Source organism: Malurus melanocephalus, unplaced genomic scaffold (assembly GCF_030028575.1).
Source record: "Malurus melanocephalus ecotype Western Australia unplaced genomic scaffold, MMel_1.1 scaffold_6, whole genome shotgun sequence".
Classification (NCBI taxonomy): domain Eukaryota; kingdom Metazoa; phylum Chordata; class Aves; order Passeriformes; family Maluridae; genus Malurus; species Malurus melanocephalus.
The window spans coordinates 6,894,245-6,915,342 of record NW_026623238.1 but is presented as its reverse complement, the minus strand read 5'-3'; the positions used below and the strand labels follow the sequence as shown (position 1 = coordinate 6,915,342).

General features: G+C 32.4%; 1 protein-coding gene across 1 annotated transcript in view; it reads left to right on the top strand.

Annotated features, from left to right (window-relative positions):
* CSMD1 (CUB and Sushi multiple domains 1) overlaps nucleotides 1-21,098 on the top strand; it is a gene marked incomplete at its 5' end in the record, with an annotated part of 494,218 nt that overhangs the window by 227,872 nt on the left and 245,248 nt on the right. The window contains 2 exons of the mRNA XM_057371364.1: nucleotides 3,085-3,188; nucleotides 8,895-9,007. Of these exons, the coding sequence (XP_057227347.1) occupies nucleotides 3,085-3,188; nucleotides 8,895-9,007 (217 nt within the window). The remainder of the gene's footprint in view (nucleotides 1-3,084; nucleotides 3,189-8,894; nucleotides 9,008-21,098) is intronic.

The following is a 21,098-nucleotide window of genomic DNA, read 5'->3' as shown; positions in this document are numbered from 1 at the left end:
CTTGGAGATGTAGCATTGCCATGTGCCCCATTGCTTCTTCCAGCCAGAATGCCCATTACAGGCATTTCTTATATCTCTGGTGCTTCCCTTATCCATTGCTTGAATAGCATTTATACCAGAAGAAATATAAACTATGGGCGTATCTAGGATAAAGGAAAATGTTTCAAATGCAAAAGTAATTATGACAGGAAATTCACTTGCAGCGCTTTCATATAGGTACCTCCTTAGGTGTCTCATATTTTTAAGCTTTTTCTTGTTTTCACAGTCTATTTATCTAACAAGAAGTAATCATTCTGAATTGCTTGTAAGGGAATTTTGTCTCATACCTTTCAGAAAGCAAATAGGATCATTCTTCTGTAAGAAGAATGTAACTGATCATCCAGAAATAACTATAATATGTTTGGAAGCAATTTTTGTGTTTCCAGTTTTTCTAAATGAAAATTAATTCCTTCCTTCATTTAGTCAGTTCATATTAAGCATATGTAATGGTGATGATCAAATTAGCATTACTGGAATTTTTTAATTGCAAAACAAAATTGAATCTGGATAAGCACCTCAGAGCTGTTTTGTTTCTTTTTCCCCTCCCTCCGTATGTAAATCAATATTATTTAACCACACATTATATATTGTGGTATAATGGGATATTATTCAAACCTTATACCTAAGGGAATGGTATGAAGTTGTGTCAGGGCAGGTTTAGGTTGGATATTAGCAAAAGGATTTTCACCCAGAGGGTGTTTGGGCACTGAACAGGCTCCCCAGGCAGTGGTCACAGCACCGAGTATGACAGAGGTCAAGAAATGTTTGAACAATGGTCTCAGGCACATGGTGTGACTCTTTGGTCTTGTACTGGGCCAGAACTCAACTTCATAATCTTTACAGGTTTTTTTGAACTCAGGGTATTTTATGACAGAAAGGTGCCATTTTCTGTCCACTGACTATGAAAAGWGCAATGATTAGACTGGATGGTTGCTGTTTACATGGTAAAATTTAGTTTTTATGAGTCAGATTGAAGGAATAAAGGTTAGACCTCTTTACTCTCAACAATTTGAAGGTCTTTCCAAAAGATTGTGTGCGTTAGCATAGAATAACAATTATGACAGAAACAAAGATTTTGTTTAGTAGTCTGTAATAGATTTTCACAATATATTTCCCATAAAGGAACGTTTCTTGTGACATTTTCTATATGCTTAGCCAAAACCTTAAAACTGTCACTTATGGTTTATATCCAATTATGTGTTTTGGGTTTTTTTTTTTTTTTTTTTTTCTCCTAGCTTATTTTATTGTTAAAGAGGTGAACATTCACATTTGTTTTTAAATTGTAATGTAAAGGAACTTTTGATTCTAACCAAATATATTACTTGGAGTATAACCAAATGTATTGTTTAAATAATATATTACCATGTATTTTCATGGAATATTCTATAATGTTTCCTCCTCCAAATGAAATAATAATTGCATTAAAAGTCTTAGACTTATTTTTCTTGCCAAGAACAACTTCTCCTTTATGCTTCTACATATTTTTTTTAATTTTACTTTGTCTTTATTTTTCTTGATTTAATAATGAAATTTTGCAGTTAACCACTGATAAAATCTAGGAATACTAGAAGGTACATCAGGAGCAGATGGAAATGTATATTCTTTTATCTGCAGCATATTGCCTGAAATTCTTTGATTATTGAAACAATAGACAACCRAGGCCTGAGATCCAGCCAACAGGGATTTAGGAAGGGCAGGTTCAGCCTGATCTCCTTTTAGGTGACAAACCTAGTGGATGAGGGAGAGCCTCTGGATTTTGTCTATCTGTAGACTTTTCTTTGGGTTACAAAGAGAAGCAACATAGTACAATGTAAAGATCACCTACTCTAGTAGAGGAAATTCCTCTCTAGGGTTCATTGTACCAGGCCTTTCCAATTCCAACACACAGAAATTACATGGGTGGGCTTGCTCTTCTAATATAGAGGAAATTTAAATAACTAGCTTTTCTCAGATGATGCTTTTTTACTGGGCAAAAATTTGATTGAGATTAATTCTGCCTTGATGGTTGCATAGCAATAAACTTAAGTGGATAGAAAACAATTTTCTCATATGTTGCTGCCAAAACTCCAGCATAATAAGGCTTGTTCTGAAAGCTCAAATCTGACCCAAATGTTGTTTTTATCCACAAAACAGAGGAAAAATTAACTGCGCTACATGCAATGGCTGATATCTGAAAGGGTACCCAGGGATATTGAAAAAAGTTAGTATAAAGATAAAATGAGCAATTTTGTTGAAAATCACTGACTCTCTGCAGTTTCATGCCTAGCTGTTTGCAGAAACCTTTGTATGAAATTAGCAAAAAACATACAATGTCCTGATATACATATACATATCTGTCAGCTGCAACTATTCGCYAATACTGAACTCTAATAAAATGGCTTGTCTTAGGAGTATTCTTTATACAAAACTAAGTCCATTTTCATTCTTTATGAAATCTCTATCTCTCTTCATTCTCTATCTTATCTTATAAAATGACAGTTTTGTAAATACCTTTTCAAAGAATTCTGAGACATACATTTGTAATTTTCTTGTCAATTCATGGCTAGTCATTGTGTGGAATCATAGTTTAATGTTAGTAATTTATGCAAGGAAATTTGTGCTTTTGAATTTCTGTGCACCAGCTTCCTCCATCTTTTTATTGATTGATAGTTCATACATGCTACCTTGTTATTGTATAATTCAACAGATAAGAATGTTTTATTATACTTCCAGTACTAGCTATGCAATTGTTATATAGCTAATAAAGTTTAAAAAACAGGGGTATTTTACTTTATTAATGAAAAAAAMTTATCACCAGTTATAGGTGATTGGCATCTGAATATATGATACCTCTAATGCATTATGGCAGTGACTTGCTCCTAAGTATTAGAAAAAAACAGAAATTTCTGCACTTGTACTCTTTCTAGGTATCTTTCAAAAATAAAATGAAAATAACTGAAATAATTATTGCCTCATGACTTGCTTTATGGAAGGAAAATAATTCAAGATTGAAACAGATAACATATGGGTATGTTTTGAAATAACTGAGTTATTTAATTTTAATAGGTCATAAAGCTTGCATTTGAAGAGTTTGAATTGGAAAGAGGCTATGATACTCTTACTGTTGGAGATGCTGGGAAAGTTGGTGACACCAGAACAGTGTTGTATGTGTAAGTACAGAACTTAAAAAAATTTCCTTGGAAATATGCTGTCATGTTTCTTCCAGGTCAGGATGTATTTACTTAGATTTGCAATTTTAATGCATGGAATTTGTTTATTAATGTAAGCTTAAAATTCAAGTACTGCCAAAGAAAATTTTTCATTGCAAAATTCACTCCAAATCCTTAGAAATATCATTGGAGGCTTTGATATTAGGGACTAAAACCGGCAAATTCAATTTTTTAAAAGAAAAATAAAGGTTCCTTTAAAAAACGTGAGCTGCCTGTATAACTCTAATTGTGTTCATGAGCAATTAAAGGAATAAAAAATAAAAGTATTGGATTTCAGCAAACAGAAAATGCAACTTGTGTAAAATAAGTAAAGCATTGATTAATTTCAAAATTTGTATATTTAAAMTTTGTGTACAAGATTTTCATGAAAGATCACAGTCCACTTTTCAGTAATTTTAAACATGTTTTGTGGAATAAAAAAAAAAGTAATATATTGAAAATGTAGGAATTTAGATAAATTTGAAGGAAATTTTATTTATTGTAATTGTAAATTTATTTATGGCAGATTTCTGAATTGTCATATCAAAGTTCTTAGAAAACCCTTAATTTAATTTGGCTTAAATTGTATGACTGTATTAATTATTGAATTATGTGCATAATGGTTGTGTTTCTTGGGTTGTTGAGCAAATTGAATTCTATATCTTGAGCACCTGAAAAAGAAAAAAAGAGAAAAAAAATAAAAAGCAAACCAAACAACCAAAAAAAACCAACCCAAAAAACCCCAACCCCCCCCCAAAAAACCAAAACCCCAAGTAAACAAACCAGAAAAACCTACCAAAAAACCCACCCCTCCCAAAAGAAAACCTAAAATAAACCCTTGTTTTGAGAGCTTACACTTTGTACTAACAAGAAAAACATGAACTGGGAATGGATTTCCACACCTAGGTTTATTTTTTCTTGTATTTTGCAGACCAATTGTGTAATACAACTGTCCTGGTGATGTTGATTTAACTACTTGTAATTATGACAAAAGGGTGTGCATTTTTGAATTGTGATACATTTTTGCTCACAGATGTCACAAAACTCTTTAAGAGTCAAGGTTTAAAGTAGTAAATTTGCTATCCCAAACTGTTAATTCTGTTTGCTACAATGTGAGTACTTAATATGTCAAGTTTTGCCTGTTTAAAATTACAAAATAAGCGATGATCAAATTTTTTTTTTTTTTTTTTTACCTTTCCATTTGAAGCCATTTACCCTGTAACTATCCATTTATTTTCCATGACTGCACAAAAGAGAATAAAAATTTAAAATCTGAAATACTATTTGCTCTTATTAATTGCTATTTTTGTTATCTTTAGAAGACCACACCCCATAATAACATCACATCCTATAACTTTTTTCACTTTACTTACATTTTTTAGATCCTGTAGCAAACATCCACTTCTGAGTCTCTCACTGGCATTTCTGGAACTAGTACAATGTTTTTATTAGAGACGTTCAGTGCTTCTAACCATTTCTTCAGTAGGCTTTTTTGACTGAAATAGCAACAGTTTCATCCTCATTACACCACAGCGTATTGCTCAGGATTATAGTGCATTGTTGGCCCTATCATCTTCCCTGTAAAATTTATGTTTGATGAAAGTGAGGTCTGTGCAATTAAATTTATCTGCCTTTTGGTTTGCAAAATTGACATTRCTCTGAAAACCATGTTAGAAACTAAATGATTAACAACTGAAATACACTGGAAATATAGGAAGGCCCAAAGATGAAACTATAATCTCATAATAATTAATAATGAATCTGAATTTCTACTGAGACAGTTTTCTTGAAGTTATTAAATGCTGGATTGTATCATGCATTATGAAATATGTTATATTTAAACAGCATCATTCACTTGCTTTTCAGAAAGRTCTTCCATGAATGCAAAGTAACATCCCTCATAAAACTCTGGGTCCACTTGCAGAGTACATTATCATGAGAAAGTTCGTAACTAAATGTCAGAGTGATTTTCTTATCATTTTTTTTTTTATTAGGTGGTTTTAATAACATCTGTTACATTTAATGAGCTTTGAGCAGCACCTTGCAGGCGTTTTTGTTTGTCCCAGGAGAATGAAGGAGCTTTCAGAAAAAAAAATCTGTCTAGATTTAATTTCTCAGGATATCTTTTAAAAAAAAATACAGCTTTTCTTATTTTTCTTAATTTTCTTCAAGCTTCTGTTGGCAGACTGAAATGCCCATATTTCTGCAGAAATCCTGCAGAATATCACTGTGGAATTTTATGCATTTGATTCTAAAATTTCGTAGCTTTTATGATTTAGTTTGAACACAATATGCTAGAGTTTGTCTAGAACTAGTGACTACCCTTTCAAAGTAAATCATTAGTGATCATCATATGTGAGGTAAAGTTTATCAATCAGAATGTTTCCTKTAATGTCCTGTTTTCTGTTTTTAAATTCTTGCATATTAAACTAACACATTGCTTTAGAATGTCTGCTTTGCCACCTAATGCTACGATTTGTATTTTTCTTCCAGCAGTTACATTAAAGCTTTTTTTTTTTTTTTTAAATGATTCCCTTAAAACATGAATCTTTCCATTTCTCCTGTACAGAAAAGTGTTTTTCCTCCAATACAAAGAAGAAACTGTAGATTAGTGATTCAAACTCAGTTGCTTATGTCAGGTATTTCAGTGCATAGTGAAAAYGTCTACAGTAGTAAAATGCTTTTAAATAAACCCTTATCCTTTTCTTCTATTCATATGAAGTTTGGAAACTTGAAGGGGGCTTGGAAAACAACCTACCTTTTCATAACTGGTAAAAAAACAATATTTCTGGTCCTGGAGACCATTCTTAACTGCTTGGATCTGGCTTCTTTTAGGTAACTAAACAAACTGTTGCCAAAAATTGCTTTCTAATTAGAGTTGCCTTTTCTGACCTGTGGTCTGTTCGGAGTAGTGAGAAGCTCAGTTTAAGTTTGCCTCAACATTTTTAATTTCCTTAATGTAGAGATAACTGAGAATGGTTCATTTCCACATGAAACGAGGTTAGCACCAGGCAATCTTCCAGAATGGCTGATCTGCAAGTCTCTGTTCTTAAACTTGCAGATGATCTGATATTAGGATGATTACAGCCTGGGACAAACTCAGTCAGCAACAACTTGTGTGTGTAGACAGACCTCCATCCCCTGCACATTTGATCTACCCTTTCTGCCATCTTCTTCGTTGAAGGATACAGCTCTGTATGTGGAAGTATTCTCAAGGAATAAAACCAAGTGAAAATGGCAAAAAACTGGAACCCACAAGCGAAACAAAAAAAAACAAAAANCATACAAAACCAAAACAAGCAAACAAGCAAAAAAAACTACACCAAAAAACTCCACCAGAGTTTTAAAACTACCACTACCACTAACCCCCCATTTTGCTATTTATTGATTTCTGCTTTTGCCTTCTTTTTTTATTTTTTGGGCGGGTTTTTTTTCTCCCACTTTCTTCCCTTCACCCTCCAAAAATCTTTGCCCACTTTTTATATGCCCTGTGTGTGAATCTGAGGAAGTGATTGTATTTTGGCTGGTTCATGTCTCCCATCTGTGGATAGATCACTGGCATTTTGAAGGGAGATGACTCTGTTTATTTGATTTGTTTGCCTTATTCAGTTGCAGCTTTTTATTTGCTGGGTTTTTTTGTTTGTTTGTTTGTTTGTTTTTTATTTTGCTTTTTTTTTTCCTTGCATGCTGTAGAGACATTTATATAGATTAAAAGCACTCCATCCTAGTAATACAGACTTAGAATTTCAGGATTCATCTTATCTGTGTTCAGAATCTATCAGTGTAGGTCTCATGCAATAATCAGACTACTGAGAAAAAGAGAACCATTTAAACAGTCATTAGTTGGTAATGCAGTATTTGAATAGTCATTGAAAAATTCTTGCAGAAAAACCACAAGTTTGCAGTTGTCTTTCAATATATATGTAATCTTATTTATCTATTTTTGCAGGCATCTCCTAAACTACTTTTGTTTATGCTATTCACTGTCTGGTGAAGTTTCTTCCTTTCCTAGGCTACCTATAATTATTAATTTAAATAAATGTCACAACTTTATCAAAAATCTTTATCAGAAARAGAATATTCAGTATTCTGACTATAACCTAGCATCTCTTTGAACCTGTGTACTTCCTAATTAGTTTGGTAAGCAGCTCAATTTTCAGATTAAGCAACTGCTTTATTTTCATTCTCCCACAGGTCAGACTGAACAACCTAGCTGCATATCACCATGTCTTAATTTCCTTACTTATCCAGGCTAAGCACTGTTTGTGTGTTTACACATGCTGAGCTGTAATGGATTTAATGTTTTTTCCTGCTTTTCTGCACCTATAGTACCATAATAATCAACTACTTACTAGCAGGTCATAACCAGAAATCTTACAGCTCATATTACAGGAAACTCAGCCATTGCAGCAGCAGTTCCAGGTGGACGTTCAGTAGTAAATAGTAAAGCCATTCTTCTCATATGGAGATTGTGTTTTTTTAAATTTTATTTTCAAGATATCAGAGTAAGAACCCAAATTATTGTAGATATGGAATATACAGTTTCTTGTTCATAACCTTGATGGAAGACAGAGAGAATTCCTATAACTTGCCTCATGGTTCTCACCTTGTTTCTGCTCAGCCTCTCCTTTTATTATATTTTTGCATTTAACTTGCAATAGTAATAACATCTGGTTTATTATATTTAAATAAGATGTTTGTGGAATAATCCCTACGCTGTTTTCTTCAGAAGTTCTTCTGGTGCATCTTATCTCAGTTTGGCACAGTATTAGTTTTACTTATCTCATGCCTATTTGTTACACATAATCAAGGCTGYGGGTTGGAACAAAGACAGAATTTTTTGGTTTGTATCTGATAACAGTTTAAATAGCGAGATTCTGCAGCTGCTTTTTATGTGTGACTTTCCCCACTACTTTTTGTAAAACTGTATAGCTATCACCAGGAACTGAATGGTTGTTCAAGACTACCACCCGATTATACAGTTTTTCATGTTAAGGAGCAATCTTTTTCTTAATGATTCTTCTTTACACACAACTTTTTGATACCAGAATTATAGATGTATAAGTGATGCTACTGAGAAACACTAAATTTTTATGGTGGGGTTTACCAATTTGCCTTATATGTGTTGTATACTGAACTGTACTTATGTATACATGGCTATCACACATTACTCTGTGAGAAACAGCAGTTTCCTCTAAAATTTGGGAGATTATTGTGAGTTAATTGAATGGGCTAGATGTTATTGTAATAAGTTCTAGCCACATGGGTGTCAGGCGTAAAGCAATTTCCTTCACTTTTAGAAAGCATGGCAGAAAAGCAATACTCATCCAAACAGGTGAAAACTAATTAATTCGCACAGTAACTCACATCTCTTATAGCTTAATTACTTAATAGAAACTTTAGGTAGGAAGACCTTTATTAGAAGCATTTAATCATTGTTGAATTCAGTCATTCAAAATATTTTTTTCTATTACTTCACATTGTTCTGTTTCATATAGAATAGTATTTTTTGTCAAAAAACAGCTGATCAGAACAATAGGATGTGAGTAGTTTAAAGGCCCGTGTTTTGTGGTAGTGGTGGTGGTAGTAGTAGTAGTAATAATAATAATAATAATAATAATAACAGTAATTTATGCCTTATGACTTTGCCATTTGTCCTACATACAGACTCACTGGATCCAGTGTTCCTGATCTTATTGTGAGCATGAGCAACCAGATGTGGCTTCATTTACAATCTGATGACAGCATTGGCTCACCAGGATTCAAAGCTGTTTATCAAGGTATGAGCTAAATTGACTGTTTTAAACTTCTGTTGTAACTTACTTCATTATACCCCATCAAATTAATTTCAAGTAAGTATTTAGCCCTTTTACAAATTTAGAGTTTGATACTGCCTCTATTGTCAATTAATTGTTAATGAAGGTATGGATTTGCAAATACTGCAAAATAACTAAAAATATTTGCAAGTTATTTTTCTAATATTTTTTGCTGGCAGATCAATAGAAGCAAAAAATTTCTATCGTATGTGAAAAGTCCTAAATTTTACATTCTACTTACCTGTATCATATTGGAGACTATTTGAAAATTACTGTTAATATTCTCAGACTTTACTGGGGTAGTTATAAAACTTGTTTTCATACCTTAGTGAGAGTGTTCTCTTTTGACCTAAGTCAAAATTAGTATGTAACAAAAAGAACAGAACAGATATATTGCATATGATTGTGGAAATTAAGAAAATTTATAGAGTTGTGGAAATTTAGCTGAAAATGAATGATCTAAGTTATGCTATCCTCATTTGTGTTGCTTCTGTCTCAAAGGAATGAGAACATTTGCAACATAAACATCTTTAATCCTTTTTGACTCTGTGAGGTTCAGTACCTTCTGAAGTTGATTAATTCTGTTTAAAAATACCTGATATCTCCTAATATGCTTGCATGTATTGATTTTTTTTTCCATTTTAATAGGTAGACCTGGAGCTACAAAGAGCTTTTTCTTATTAACATATGGCATCATTTTTTGTTAATTTCCACATTAATTAGTTCACCTTAAGGCTAGGGAAAAACACTCAGTACTATTTTCAGTAGTTCCTTATGGGCTCATATGATGAAAATTATTTTATAATAATCTTATCAAAATTAGTTTTGTATAAAAGACACTGCAAAACATTGAGAGAGTGTTTACTATTCAGTAACTGAAAGTAACTGAATTGGAAGAGTGGGAGTSCTCCTTAAGCATTTTCCATAATGTGAAGTGCCTTAAGTGTTTCATTTCACTTCTAGTCACCTACTTGCTTTGATACCAAAACAGGCAAAATAAAGAGTGAAAAGTATCTCTRAATTAATCTTGCCCCTTCTCATCCCTTTTTTTCGTGGTTCCATCTTTTGTACTTGTGCCATTTCTATGGCCTGCATTTATTTAGACATTATACTGTATAGAATCCATTTGTGAAATACATTAAGTGGAAATAGTGACTGCATAGTGGAGGGAGAGTGTTGGCACAGGTTACATATCTGACACTTCACTGTTTCCTCAAACCAAAATCATGAACTTTACCTTCTTGTAACTGCATGAAAAGGTTAAAAAAATTAAATTATATACAAATATATCAGCTGATTTATTTTTCTGCTATAGTTTCTGTCTGGTATTTCTAACGTAAATTCATCTGTCTTCATTTCTGTATTTCTCTAATGAAGATATTTTATTTATGGAATTCAACTTCTTAATTCTGGGGACTTTCTGATAACATGAAGTGTACACTGTGTATTTTGCAGAAGTAATTCATCTCTTCTATGAAGTATATTGCTATTATCTGACAGTTGGATTTTGGCTTTCAGTCTTGTTTTCCAATCAGTTTTGACTTATTCTGTGGTTGTTTTTTAGTTTTGAAAGTTAATTTCAGAATTCTGAAGTGTGAAACATTTACAAGTTCAAAAGTATAGTGAACATTTTAAGATAAAGGTGAATTATAACTTTTTTTCTCTCTTTCATCTCAATGTTCTTATTAGTTTTATTAGAATTTTCTTATCTATTATTGTTGATGAAGCTTATCCATCTGCATTCTCAATACAATTGCCCGCTTTAGGCTATGTGTACCACTTAAACCCTATCCTGTCACAAGATGCCTCAMTAAATCTCCTTCCCATTGTTTAGCAGTCAAAGAACCTGTCTAAAAATAGAATCTCATTTTAATTGAGAGAAAGTTAATAAATTGTGACATRTGACCTCAAGGACACTGTCTTTGTGATTGCAGCTAGCTAAAAAGATGGCAATCTGCAGTCTTTGATGGCTTGTACATGTTCTGTAGAGACAAAGTAAAGGACATCCTTATTTGAATCTTCCAAAAAAATTCATGGGTTTTGCTCTGGTTTACAACATGATTCCTCACCCTCTTGGTCAATATTTTACAACTCACCAACTGAATCTTGACTTCATATCTATTGAAGTAATTTTTTTTTTTTTTTTAATCTGTGTCATAGTCTATAGAAAATTTTTACTTTTACTGAGCTTTATCTCACTTTAATATTAAGAGAAAGATTTTAATGATGCAATTGACCTATCCTACGTTATTAGCATGTCCACCTAAAAATGGCATGAAATGATTCCTGTAAAATGACCTGATAATCATAACAGATTTGGTGTATGAATAGTATCCTATTTACAATTTGCCTAAGTGATTAAGGGAGGGACAATTCTTCCCAAATTTTTTTTTTGCTTGTTCTTTGGCTCACCTTCAGAAACATGTTAGTGTCAGAAAGATGTAGAGTTCACTATTTTTTCACTATTCAAATTTTTCTAGTCTGCCTTGTTACCCAGGTTTCTTGGACTGTAGAATCCAGTTCTCCAAAAGAAAGATTTCAGACATAGGTCCTGTAGAGATAGTTACTGGAAAGAGTTTTGAATACAGAGGAAAAGAATTGTACCTGTGTGGCTGTATGAAATGGAAAGTGACTTACGGAAATACAGGTGGTATTAGTTTGTTAACTCCAGAAAACTTACAAACTGTTACCATGTTAGAAAATACAATGGGTGTCTTGATATTTTTTTGTCAGTCATCATCACTTGTCATGCATGATAAAGACAAAAATGATTTAAGCATTACCTATATAAGTACATTATTAGTAACTGCAAGACACTACAGGTAACCTTAACTTTGATTATAAACTTTCTTAACCATGTTAGAATCACATTATTGTTGCTAAAATAAAAAGTTGTTAACACACACTAGAAAAAGAAACAAAAAAAMCCTGAAAAATTATCTGAACCTGCCATTATTTTTTTCAAATAAAAACTATTTTATAGGTTGTATTTGAAAGTCCTTCATTCTCTGTTATAGATCCCAGATATCTTAACAGAAGGGTCTAATGCATTTCAAAAAGAATACTCTGAAAGCATCTTTTCTGTGAAAAGGCTAGAAATGTAAATTGTTCTGTCCTTGAAGAATGAGCTATATTTTAATCCCACACCTAAGTGTATCAAAGGATCTACACTGAAATCCTCTCCAGTTATTCTCTATGCCACTTTTCCTTATTGAAGCCAAGAGACCAGGTGTCACTCCACAGGTCTTCATAAAAGAAACAAATTACATTATGTATTTCACAGCTGATATTTCATGATAAAACCCACTAACATTTCTYAGTGAATACTTGTGTATAAAGTGCTGCTTTAAAAATAAAATTTTCAACAAAGAAAATGAGAAGGAATCTTACTTAGAGGGGAAAAAAATACAGGCTAAAAATTTAGGCTATTAAAACAGCTTTCAGAATTTCAGCGATAGAACTGTTAAGAAAGTAAAAGAATTATTAAAATTGACGGTAAGTTTTTGTTATSTCTCTAATATAACTTTTCCTTTTACCTGGGTATTTAGTAAGGTTATGAAAGACCTCAAGGTATTTTTTCCATGCAAGAGATGTATCTAAAATCCTCGTATGTAACATGCAAATGGTAATACTAATGAAGGTTATTGCCAGTCTCCCTTGTTGAAGTTTCTTCAGTCTGACTGAATCTTAAATATGCATTAGAACAGGGCCTAGAATCTTCTKATCTCTCTGATTAAATAGGTTTAGGTTCACCAAAAGTATTTATTTTGAACAAATAAACGATTTAGTWTTTTTTTTTTAAACTTACTTTTTTTCCAGTGTTGCCATGCAATGACTTTCAACTCTTTTTCTTTAAACAGTATTGTATATATAAAGAACAACATGACACACACACATTAAATAGATCCAACCTGCACAAAATGATGAAAATTATATTTGAATCATCACAGCACCACTTTGAGGTCACAGGATAGTCCAGTAACACCCACAATGTTGATATGCTAAAATTATCCTTTTGCTAGCATGYTTTTTTTTGTAGTTCATTCCTGGTCATGGGCTAAAGCAAGGACTTTTTTTGCATACAATAGATCAAGAATTTATAATTAAAGTAAGTCTTTATTCGTACACTTCTTTTTAAAGTTCATTTTCTTCTCGAGCTGCATTTCTATTCTCTTTTGACCACAAGTGAAGACCACTCATGACCGAACTTGTCCAGCACATGTTATCTGAAGTATTTAGGCAGCTTTAAATCAACAGAAAGGTTTAATTTATACCATCTCTTAATACTGATTTACCTGTTAAGTGGATAAKTTAGGCATAGCCATTGCCATGGTATCCAGTCATGATAATGCAAGATGTTATTGTGACAGCAGGGCTTTGTATATCAAACTKTGATGTTAGGTTGCAGATGCAGCCAAAAAAAGGATTGATAAAGTGAATAATGTGCCTGAGTTTGGCTTATTCCACTCATTTTATGGGTGTGCCACATCTACAAATAGGTCCTTTATGGCTCTTAGGATCCAAGGTGGATTGTACAGCCAGCCGATGTCTGCTGACATGCCTGTGGTCCTATTGGCTGTACCACACTGACATAAACACAGATGACAGTCAGCTTGAAGTTTTAGGTGTGAATATTTTATTAAATTTCACCTTATTAAATTTCATTATGCTTGAGATTTTTCTCCCATTCAAGCCTGTAAACCTGTCAGTCTGATAAAAATATTTAATCTCTTGACTTCCAGACTGCCTGATAACCAGTATAACAACATCCATTTGTAATGCCTATTTAGAACTCATTTTTTATTCCTGCCTTTACATGGTTATATAAAGTAATTAAGTAATTTCTCTGGTCTATCCTTTATTTCATAACAGTGTTATAAAATAAATCTGGTGATTCGGTGATATAATACTAACATTTTATATAATTTGAAGTTCTTAAGAATTCTTGGAGGTGTCAGGAAGTATGTCAGCTCCTGCAAGCAGCTGAAAATGTCAGGCTTACAACTTCTATTTGTATTGATGCTGAACTGAGCAGTTAAGTTTAAAGCTCTTCATTATGATTGTTTGGAAAAAGATTCTTCTCTTGAGACTGGTAGAARAATACTTTCAAAAACATATTTCAGTTGCTCAGAAAAATGTCAGTTGCCTTCTTGAATACAGCAACAGTACTTAGAAAACCTAAATCAGTGCAGTTTTTTGCAAAAACACTGCTACCTTATAAATGTTTTTTCACTACCAATACTGATTTAAAACTTTGTTATTGCTTGGAGGTTTGATAAAATCTGTGCTGAAAGAAATGGAATTAAGACTTTTTAAGACTTTCACAATTGGACATGCACGCAGGAAATCATTATATACAGTGTAATGCTTGGATAGAAGACAGCTATAAATCATTCAGTGAAAACTTGGTTTCCTATTTTGCCTCAAGTTTCTCTTTCATGTATTTCATGTATATTAAGTTTTCTTTTTGTATTATGTTCCTGTTTAYTATAATTCAGAACATTATTCAAGTGTGTGCTTTTGGAGAACAGGCAGTAAATAAGTTTCATATTTTATGTGAAWATTTTGATTTATTAAAGAGACTTGGTTCCATGGAGAACTGTCAAAGAGCTCCATCATAACATTGTATGAATGAATCTGTTTGTAGTGCTGTAACGGGCAGGTTCATTTTTTGGATGGGCAAATATCCGTCACTTAATTCTGCTACCATGTGTTATCAACCATTTTMAGACAAAAAAGCTTTCCTATCTTTTTGTTGGTCGTTTTTAGAGCGTATTGTTCAGATAAGCCTAGAGCAGGCCTTTCTCAACTTCAGTATCCTTCAATTTTCTTTCAAGAAATTGATAGTAAATTACTAATAGAGTGAAAAGAGGCACACTAAGTTACTGATAATTACAGCAGAAATTTCAAAGAAATTTTTAATAGTGGAGAATGTCTTTGTCTGAATTTTGTATGATGTTTGGAGTGGCAGACAGAACCCACTTTTTTATCTAGAAAATACACATATGCTTTAACTGGTTGCGTGTATTACATGTTTATATATTAGCAGGCTGTCATGGATAAGACCAAATTTCTTCTGTGCCACAATCCCTTATTAACAATCACAAACAACAGAAGATKAGTGAAGAAAATAAAAAGGAGTATGCTTGCAACAGCCCATAACTCTTCTTCTCCGTCCTAAATTAACAAAATAACAAAACCAAAATGGCCAGATTGAGTACAAATTTGTTAAGTTTCTTTTTAATTTTCATATTAATCACATAACTCTGCTTCTAATGTCCTATTTTTATTAAAGCACTTGTCAGATCTCAATATCATTATGCTCGATTATACTACACAAAAATACAATCCAGGTATGTTACTCATCTCAATCAGCTCAGGGATTAACATATATTTTTTTTCAGTTATGCTATTTAGCAATGTATTAATGTCTTTTGCTATAACCTTTAATGCATTCTATTGTGCTAATCATTGGCATTGCCAATATTCTGGATAAGAATGCACATGTTAAAAATAGTGTGATTTACAGACCAGGTATCAGTGTATGTTTTAAATTTTCTGATTTCATTAAGAAATATCTTTATTAAAGTGTTTATTTCTTAAACTTCAGAGTTTACAAAGTGAAAACCTCCAAAATTCTTAGCACTTTCCACATTTATGATTTGATTAGGTACAGCCAGTATGTAGCACATGTATTCTTTCTCAGTTATATGACACGGCTGCAGCTGGGAAGCTGCTTTGTCCCTTCCTCTCCAGATTGCAGCTGTGTCTGACTGATGAAACAGATGTGCATTCATTTCTTTTCAACGATTGACTGAGGTTAAGTTGAAACCCTTTTTTTGCCTCTCCTCATAGAAGTATTAAACATTAAAACAATAAAATTTTCTCTGAATTAGAGAGGATTTTTATGTTTTAACTCAGCTGGTGAAGACTATTCTCCTAGTCAAACTTYTCTGGAAAGTGGTTTCACATCATAATTAAACACATTCTATGTAGAAAACAGCTCAGATATTTTTATTGATTTAATGCTTTATACCTTTTYATCCATGCTTATTGTTCAATATGTTTGACCTTAACATAAATGTTATTTACAGATTCCAATTAAACTTTTGATTAAGGTTTACCATGACTTTTAAAAAACATTAACCTTTGATGATTTTTCTCAAAAACTAAGAACAAATTATAAAAACAAAAATAACACTTGAAATAAGATTCTAGTAACATATGTGAGAATTAAATATAAGTAACTGATCTTTTTAAGAGGTTTGTTTGTTTGTTTTTCTTCTGACAGGTCTTTTTTTGCACGTTTTTTCCTTCTACTAAAAACAAGGAAGAAATGGAACTGAACAGTTTAAGTGTTTGAAATATAAATCCTAGTCTTTGCTTCTTGGCAGATACAGCTCAGTTTGACAGTTTGATACAACAATTTAATAATTTTAGGTAAACGGAAATGGGTTTTTACCAGTTAAAATTTTCTCCCATTTTTTAAATATAAAAAACACTGCCGTGTATGAACCATGTACTTAGCTGTCTACTGACATTACTGAGAAGAATGTCCTTTCACTCTCTAGGCCAAAATAATCCTATTTTACTAATTTAACTTATTTAATTCATAAAGTGGCAACRTACTGAGAATTTCCTTTTGATATCTACAACTGAGATTGTTTGGCTTTCTTAAGCATCTTCCATTCATTTGTAAAGTTTCTACAAATGATGGTCAGACAAAAGATGCATCATAGCTAGACAGCAGCAGGTAGCATTTTCTCATTTTTTCTTTTGGATAAGAGAATTTTATTCTTGTGCCAGTTTTCTGTATTATTTTTGCTACAAGGGTCAAACCATGAGAACTGTATTGCCATTTAGTTTTGAAGCCTTTTGATGTATGACACTCTCTCTATGGTTCTAAAAATCAAACACTTGATTTTAAATGAGTAATAAATCAGCTGTTCATGTTGTGTCAGCAGTGGTAACACTTAGTTTAAGCTTTATTTTCCTGTCTATGTTACTTTAAGTAAATAGCCTTTTTCCAACAGTAATGAAAGAATTGATTAAATGATATGATGACTGACACACATTGAACTATATTGAGAGATTCATAGAAACATTTGGGTTGAAAATGACCTTTRAGGTCATTGACYCCAATTGTTAACCTAGCAGTGCCAAGTCAAAAAAATCTCATATAGATTTTTTTAAAGTACACCTATTAAAAAAAGTGTTGGAATGAACTGTGAGAAGTGATRCTATCCCTGAAGTCAATAAACTTCAAAGAAAGCATTGTTTTAATAATCCTGATAAATATTTAATTTGCTTCTCTAAGGCAAAATGCAATATTATTGTAGTTTTTCTTAAAGAAAATATTTATCTGGAACCTAAAAAAAAAAGATAATTTTTGAGTCAAACTTTGACTCTCACAGGATTTTCTGTGTATGCATATGCATGGTGTCAGCACACTAATAGTTCTTTTTTATGAAACTACAGAGGGTAGCTGGATAAATAAAAAAGTGTAYTCTTATTACAAGCTGAAGAAAAAGTGACCTTAAGAAGCTGTACACAGAATCCTGCTTCCAGTTAAGTGTTTGTCRGAGCCATTTTAAAAATACATGTTTATGCATTTATAGATATATAAAGTGCATTTCACATATTAGTATAATTTCAAAGAATCTGAATAATCTCACACCTCAAAATTTACCTAAAATTTTTCATATGTTGGTTTTCTTATATGTGTGTTAGAATACATTGCACACCACAAAATTAATTGTCAGTTTTGCATGAACTATTAAAATAATATAGCTTATTTTTTATTTAGTGTTTTTATATATAAAGACCATGTTCTGGTTTTTAAGATACACCCAGCTATAAAAACTTGTACTCTTTTGATGAAAACCAGTGATAAAACCCTGGAAATAGGAGTTACCTTTATGTTTTGAAAATATACATCTGCGGGAAGATACTCGTAAATATGAATAGGGTACAACAAATTTAAAATACAGATTTAGCTGAGTAATCTACCTTAAATCCCTATATAAGAGCTCTCCTTCAGTGACATTTTGACCCTTCAAAAATGCAGCTTAATCTTCTTAGAAAGAATACAAATCCTCTGAGGAGGATTAATCGCAGTAATCTGAGGACAATGGTACACCTGAGCGAGTACTTTTACATGTCCTTTAGTGTGGCTTTAATGTCGTTGGTTGTGTTCTTTTCCCACAGGGAAAAGTGTGTTTGTCTGTGTACATGCATGTTGTGGTTAAGCCCAGCAGGGGCTGGAGAAATTCTCCACATTTCCTTGGAGTGGCCAGGCCTGGTGGGACAATCTTTCCATAACTGAGATGCAAACCCCAAGGGTTTAGGGGAGGGGGAGTAGGGATTCTCTTTGTGACAGACTGGGATGGACACGAGTGTCTGCCCAGTGCTTTACSATCAGCATGCTGGTGTATGACATCAGTGTGCTCCATGCAAACCTTCACCTGCACTGGATTTCATCCAAATCCTTGGAGTCCTGGGTATTGTACGAGTCACTACTGATTTCCAGTATAGCGTGTAAACTTACTTTGTAAWACTGGTGTCTTAGAAATGCTGTACTGGAATTCTGCACAACTCACATAATGATATTTTTATATAGTGGATTCTTTTTGGCTGTTATTGAGATTTTAAAAATATCTGGAATGTCATGTCCATATGCATTTTTTTCCATTTTTTTAAGCTACCCTAGATTCTTATCATCTTATTAAAGTAAACTTTAGGATTTTGGCGCCTATTGGTATTCATTCTTTTTTTTTAGTAGTTAGCACCATGAAAAGACAAAACATTGTCAGGTTTGGGTCATTAAGCAGTTTTTGCATCCTTTGTGCCTTAATTATAGCATTTATTGAATTTCTTAAATGTCATTGTTTATTACTAAGTCACATGATTTCAAAAAGAAAATTATAGTTGAATCTCAAATATTATTGAAAACGCAATTAATACTGGTAGTTTTTACAAATTGTGAGAAATATTGAGCAATAGTTGAAGATTTTAAGTCTGACATRCAGATGTCTATCAGAAAGTTCCTCTATAAAGAACATTTCTTTCACTAAAGGGTTCTTCCAAGTTCTCCAGTAATTTTTATTTTTCCCCCGTCTTTTCAATGACTATTATTTATCTATTCAACTTATAAACAGACATAAATTTCACACTTTGACTGAAATTGATATAACATATTAACACTTCCACTTGTTGCAAAGTCAGCATATCCTCCGGAGCAGCCTTTTTGTATTGCTCTCATGTTTTATTAGCAATTTACATTAAAGGGGGTTATTGTTATTCAGATGAAAGAATGGCTTATTTGTATGTTGCTGTGAAATTTGAGAAAAACAATAGTTCCTAATGCAAAACTTATCAATAACAAATTTCAGAATTTGTGCATTTGATTTCTTTGTTGTGTACTTGGGAGCATATAAAAATAAAATCCATTCAGACTGTTTATTACATGTGAGAATTGCTGAGCTAGGTGGACAAAAAGCTACAATGATATCTTAACATTGTGTATGTTTGCATGCTCAATTTGCATCTAAGCACTTCAGAAAACTCAATTTTATTCTATTTATGAAGAACTAACAACATTTACTAGAAAATGGATCTTCTTAAAGTGGAGTCTTGGCTTTCTTAGAACATAGTTTATATAATATTGTACAGTGAAGGTTTGTAGGTGCAAAAAGTAATGAACTACATTTAATGGGGTATATTGTACAGAAGGTGTATACAATGTGCTGTTGGTGAAATACTTTTCTGCTGCCTTGTACCTTCACGTCTCCTCTGACCTTTACAGGCCAACACAGCCATGGCCAGTTCTTTCTTCAATAGTACTTTATGCACCCTTCATGGAAAGATTTTAAAGGACCATTTCCCGTACAATTCACTTGTATGCTTGGCATTTGTAGTGTTTTCAAAGAGTCTTTATTTTCCCTTTCCGTGTCCAAAGAATAGCTTGGTGCTTTTAGAAAGCAGAGCACTATTTACTTTAAAACAAAATCTACACAAGCAGAACACAAAAGAAAGCAGTGAATWATTTGTAAAAACATCATTGTAATATAAAAAATAAATGAAGCATGAGTCCTTGTAAACACATATGTAAACAGTTTCCAGTCTATATCTCTAGGTATGCCTGTTGATGTGTTTTCCGACTTTTTTGAAAGAAAATATTAGGACCATTTCTCTCAGGTAGTGAGTATACTTGGGTTTGTTTCAATGATAGAGTGGCATTAGCATGTGTGTGCTTGCATAGCCTCTGTTGCAGAACTTAGAAAACACAAAACCCTTAAAAAAACCCAAAAAAGATAAAAACAGAGGATATAATACTTCTGGATATTTCCTATGATCCGCAGTACTCACCATGTTTCAATCTATCTGATTTTGATAATTCTAGGGTCGTACATTTGTTGCTGCTTTTAGTTTTCTAATATTTATATGACCTCTGTTTGAAACAGTGAAATGTTTTTTATACAGTCTCCTTATAGCTAACATGATAAAAAAAAAAAACCTGTGTCTTTTAATTCTCCTATTGTGTTGTATTAGTGTTCTGTAGAAAAGATTACTGAGTTTCAGTATAATTTCTCAAGCCTATTCAGCTTGCAGCTGAACTTTGCTGGACTTATGTTTCAATTATTATCATATTGGGTTTGGTTCAATAACAGAACTGCTTGGAACCATGGCCAAAGGTYCCTCCTGTGCTATTTTGGTAAAAGTAATACATAAAGAAAGGAATAGGAATTTTAACAGATTTTAGCATGAATTGGATGCCAAATAAAAAATTCAATTTTTTTTCTCTTAATTTCCATTGAATAAATTAATTCATTTTTTTCATTTTCATCAAAATATTCTCAAGAAAAGTGGATGTAACCTATTTATTTGAATATTTTTTAATCTGCCAAGACTGAAAGTTTGTAAAATAATCTGAGTATACCTGATCTGTTTGTTTCTCTCTAGTACAGACAATTGTATATGCTTTTACCAGAACATATACCTGATAGGAACAACATAAATATAAATTTACATCTTCTATGTAAATGTTGTTCTATTT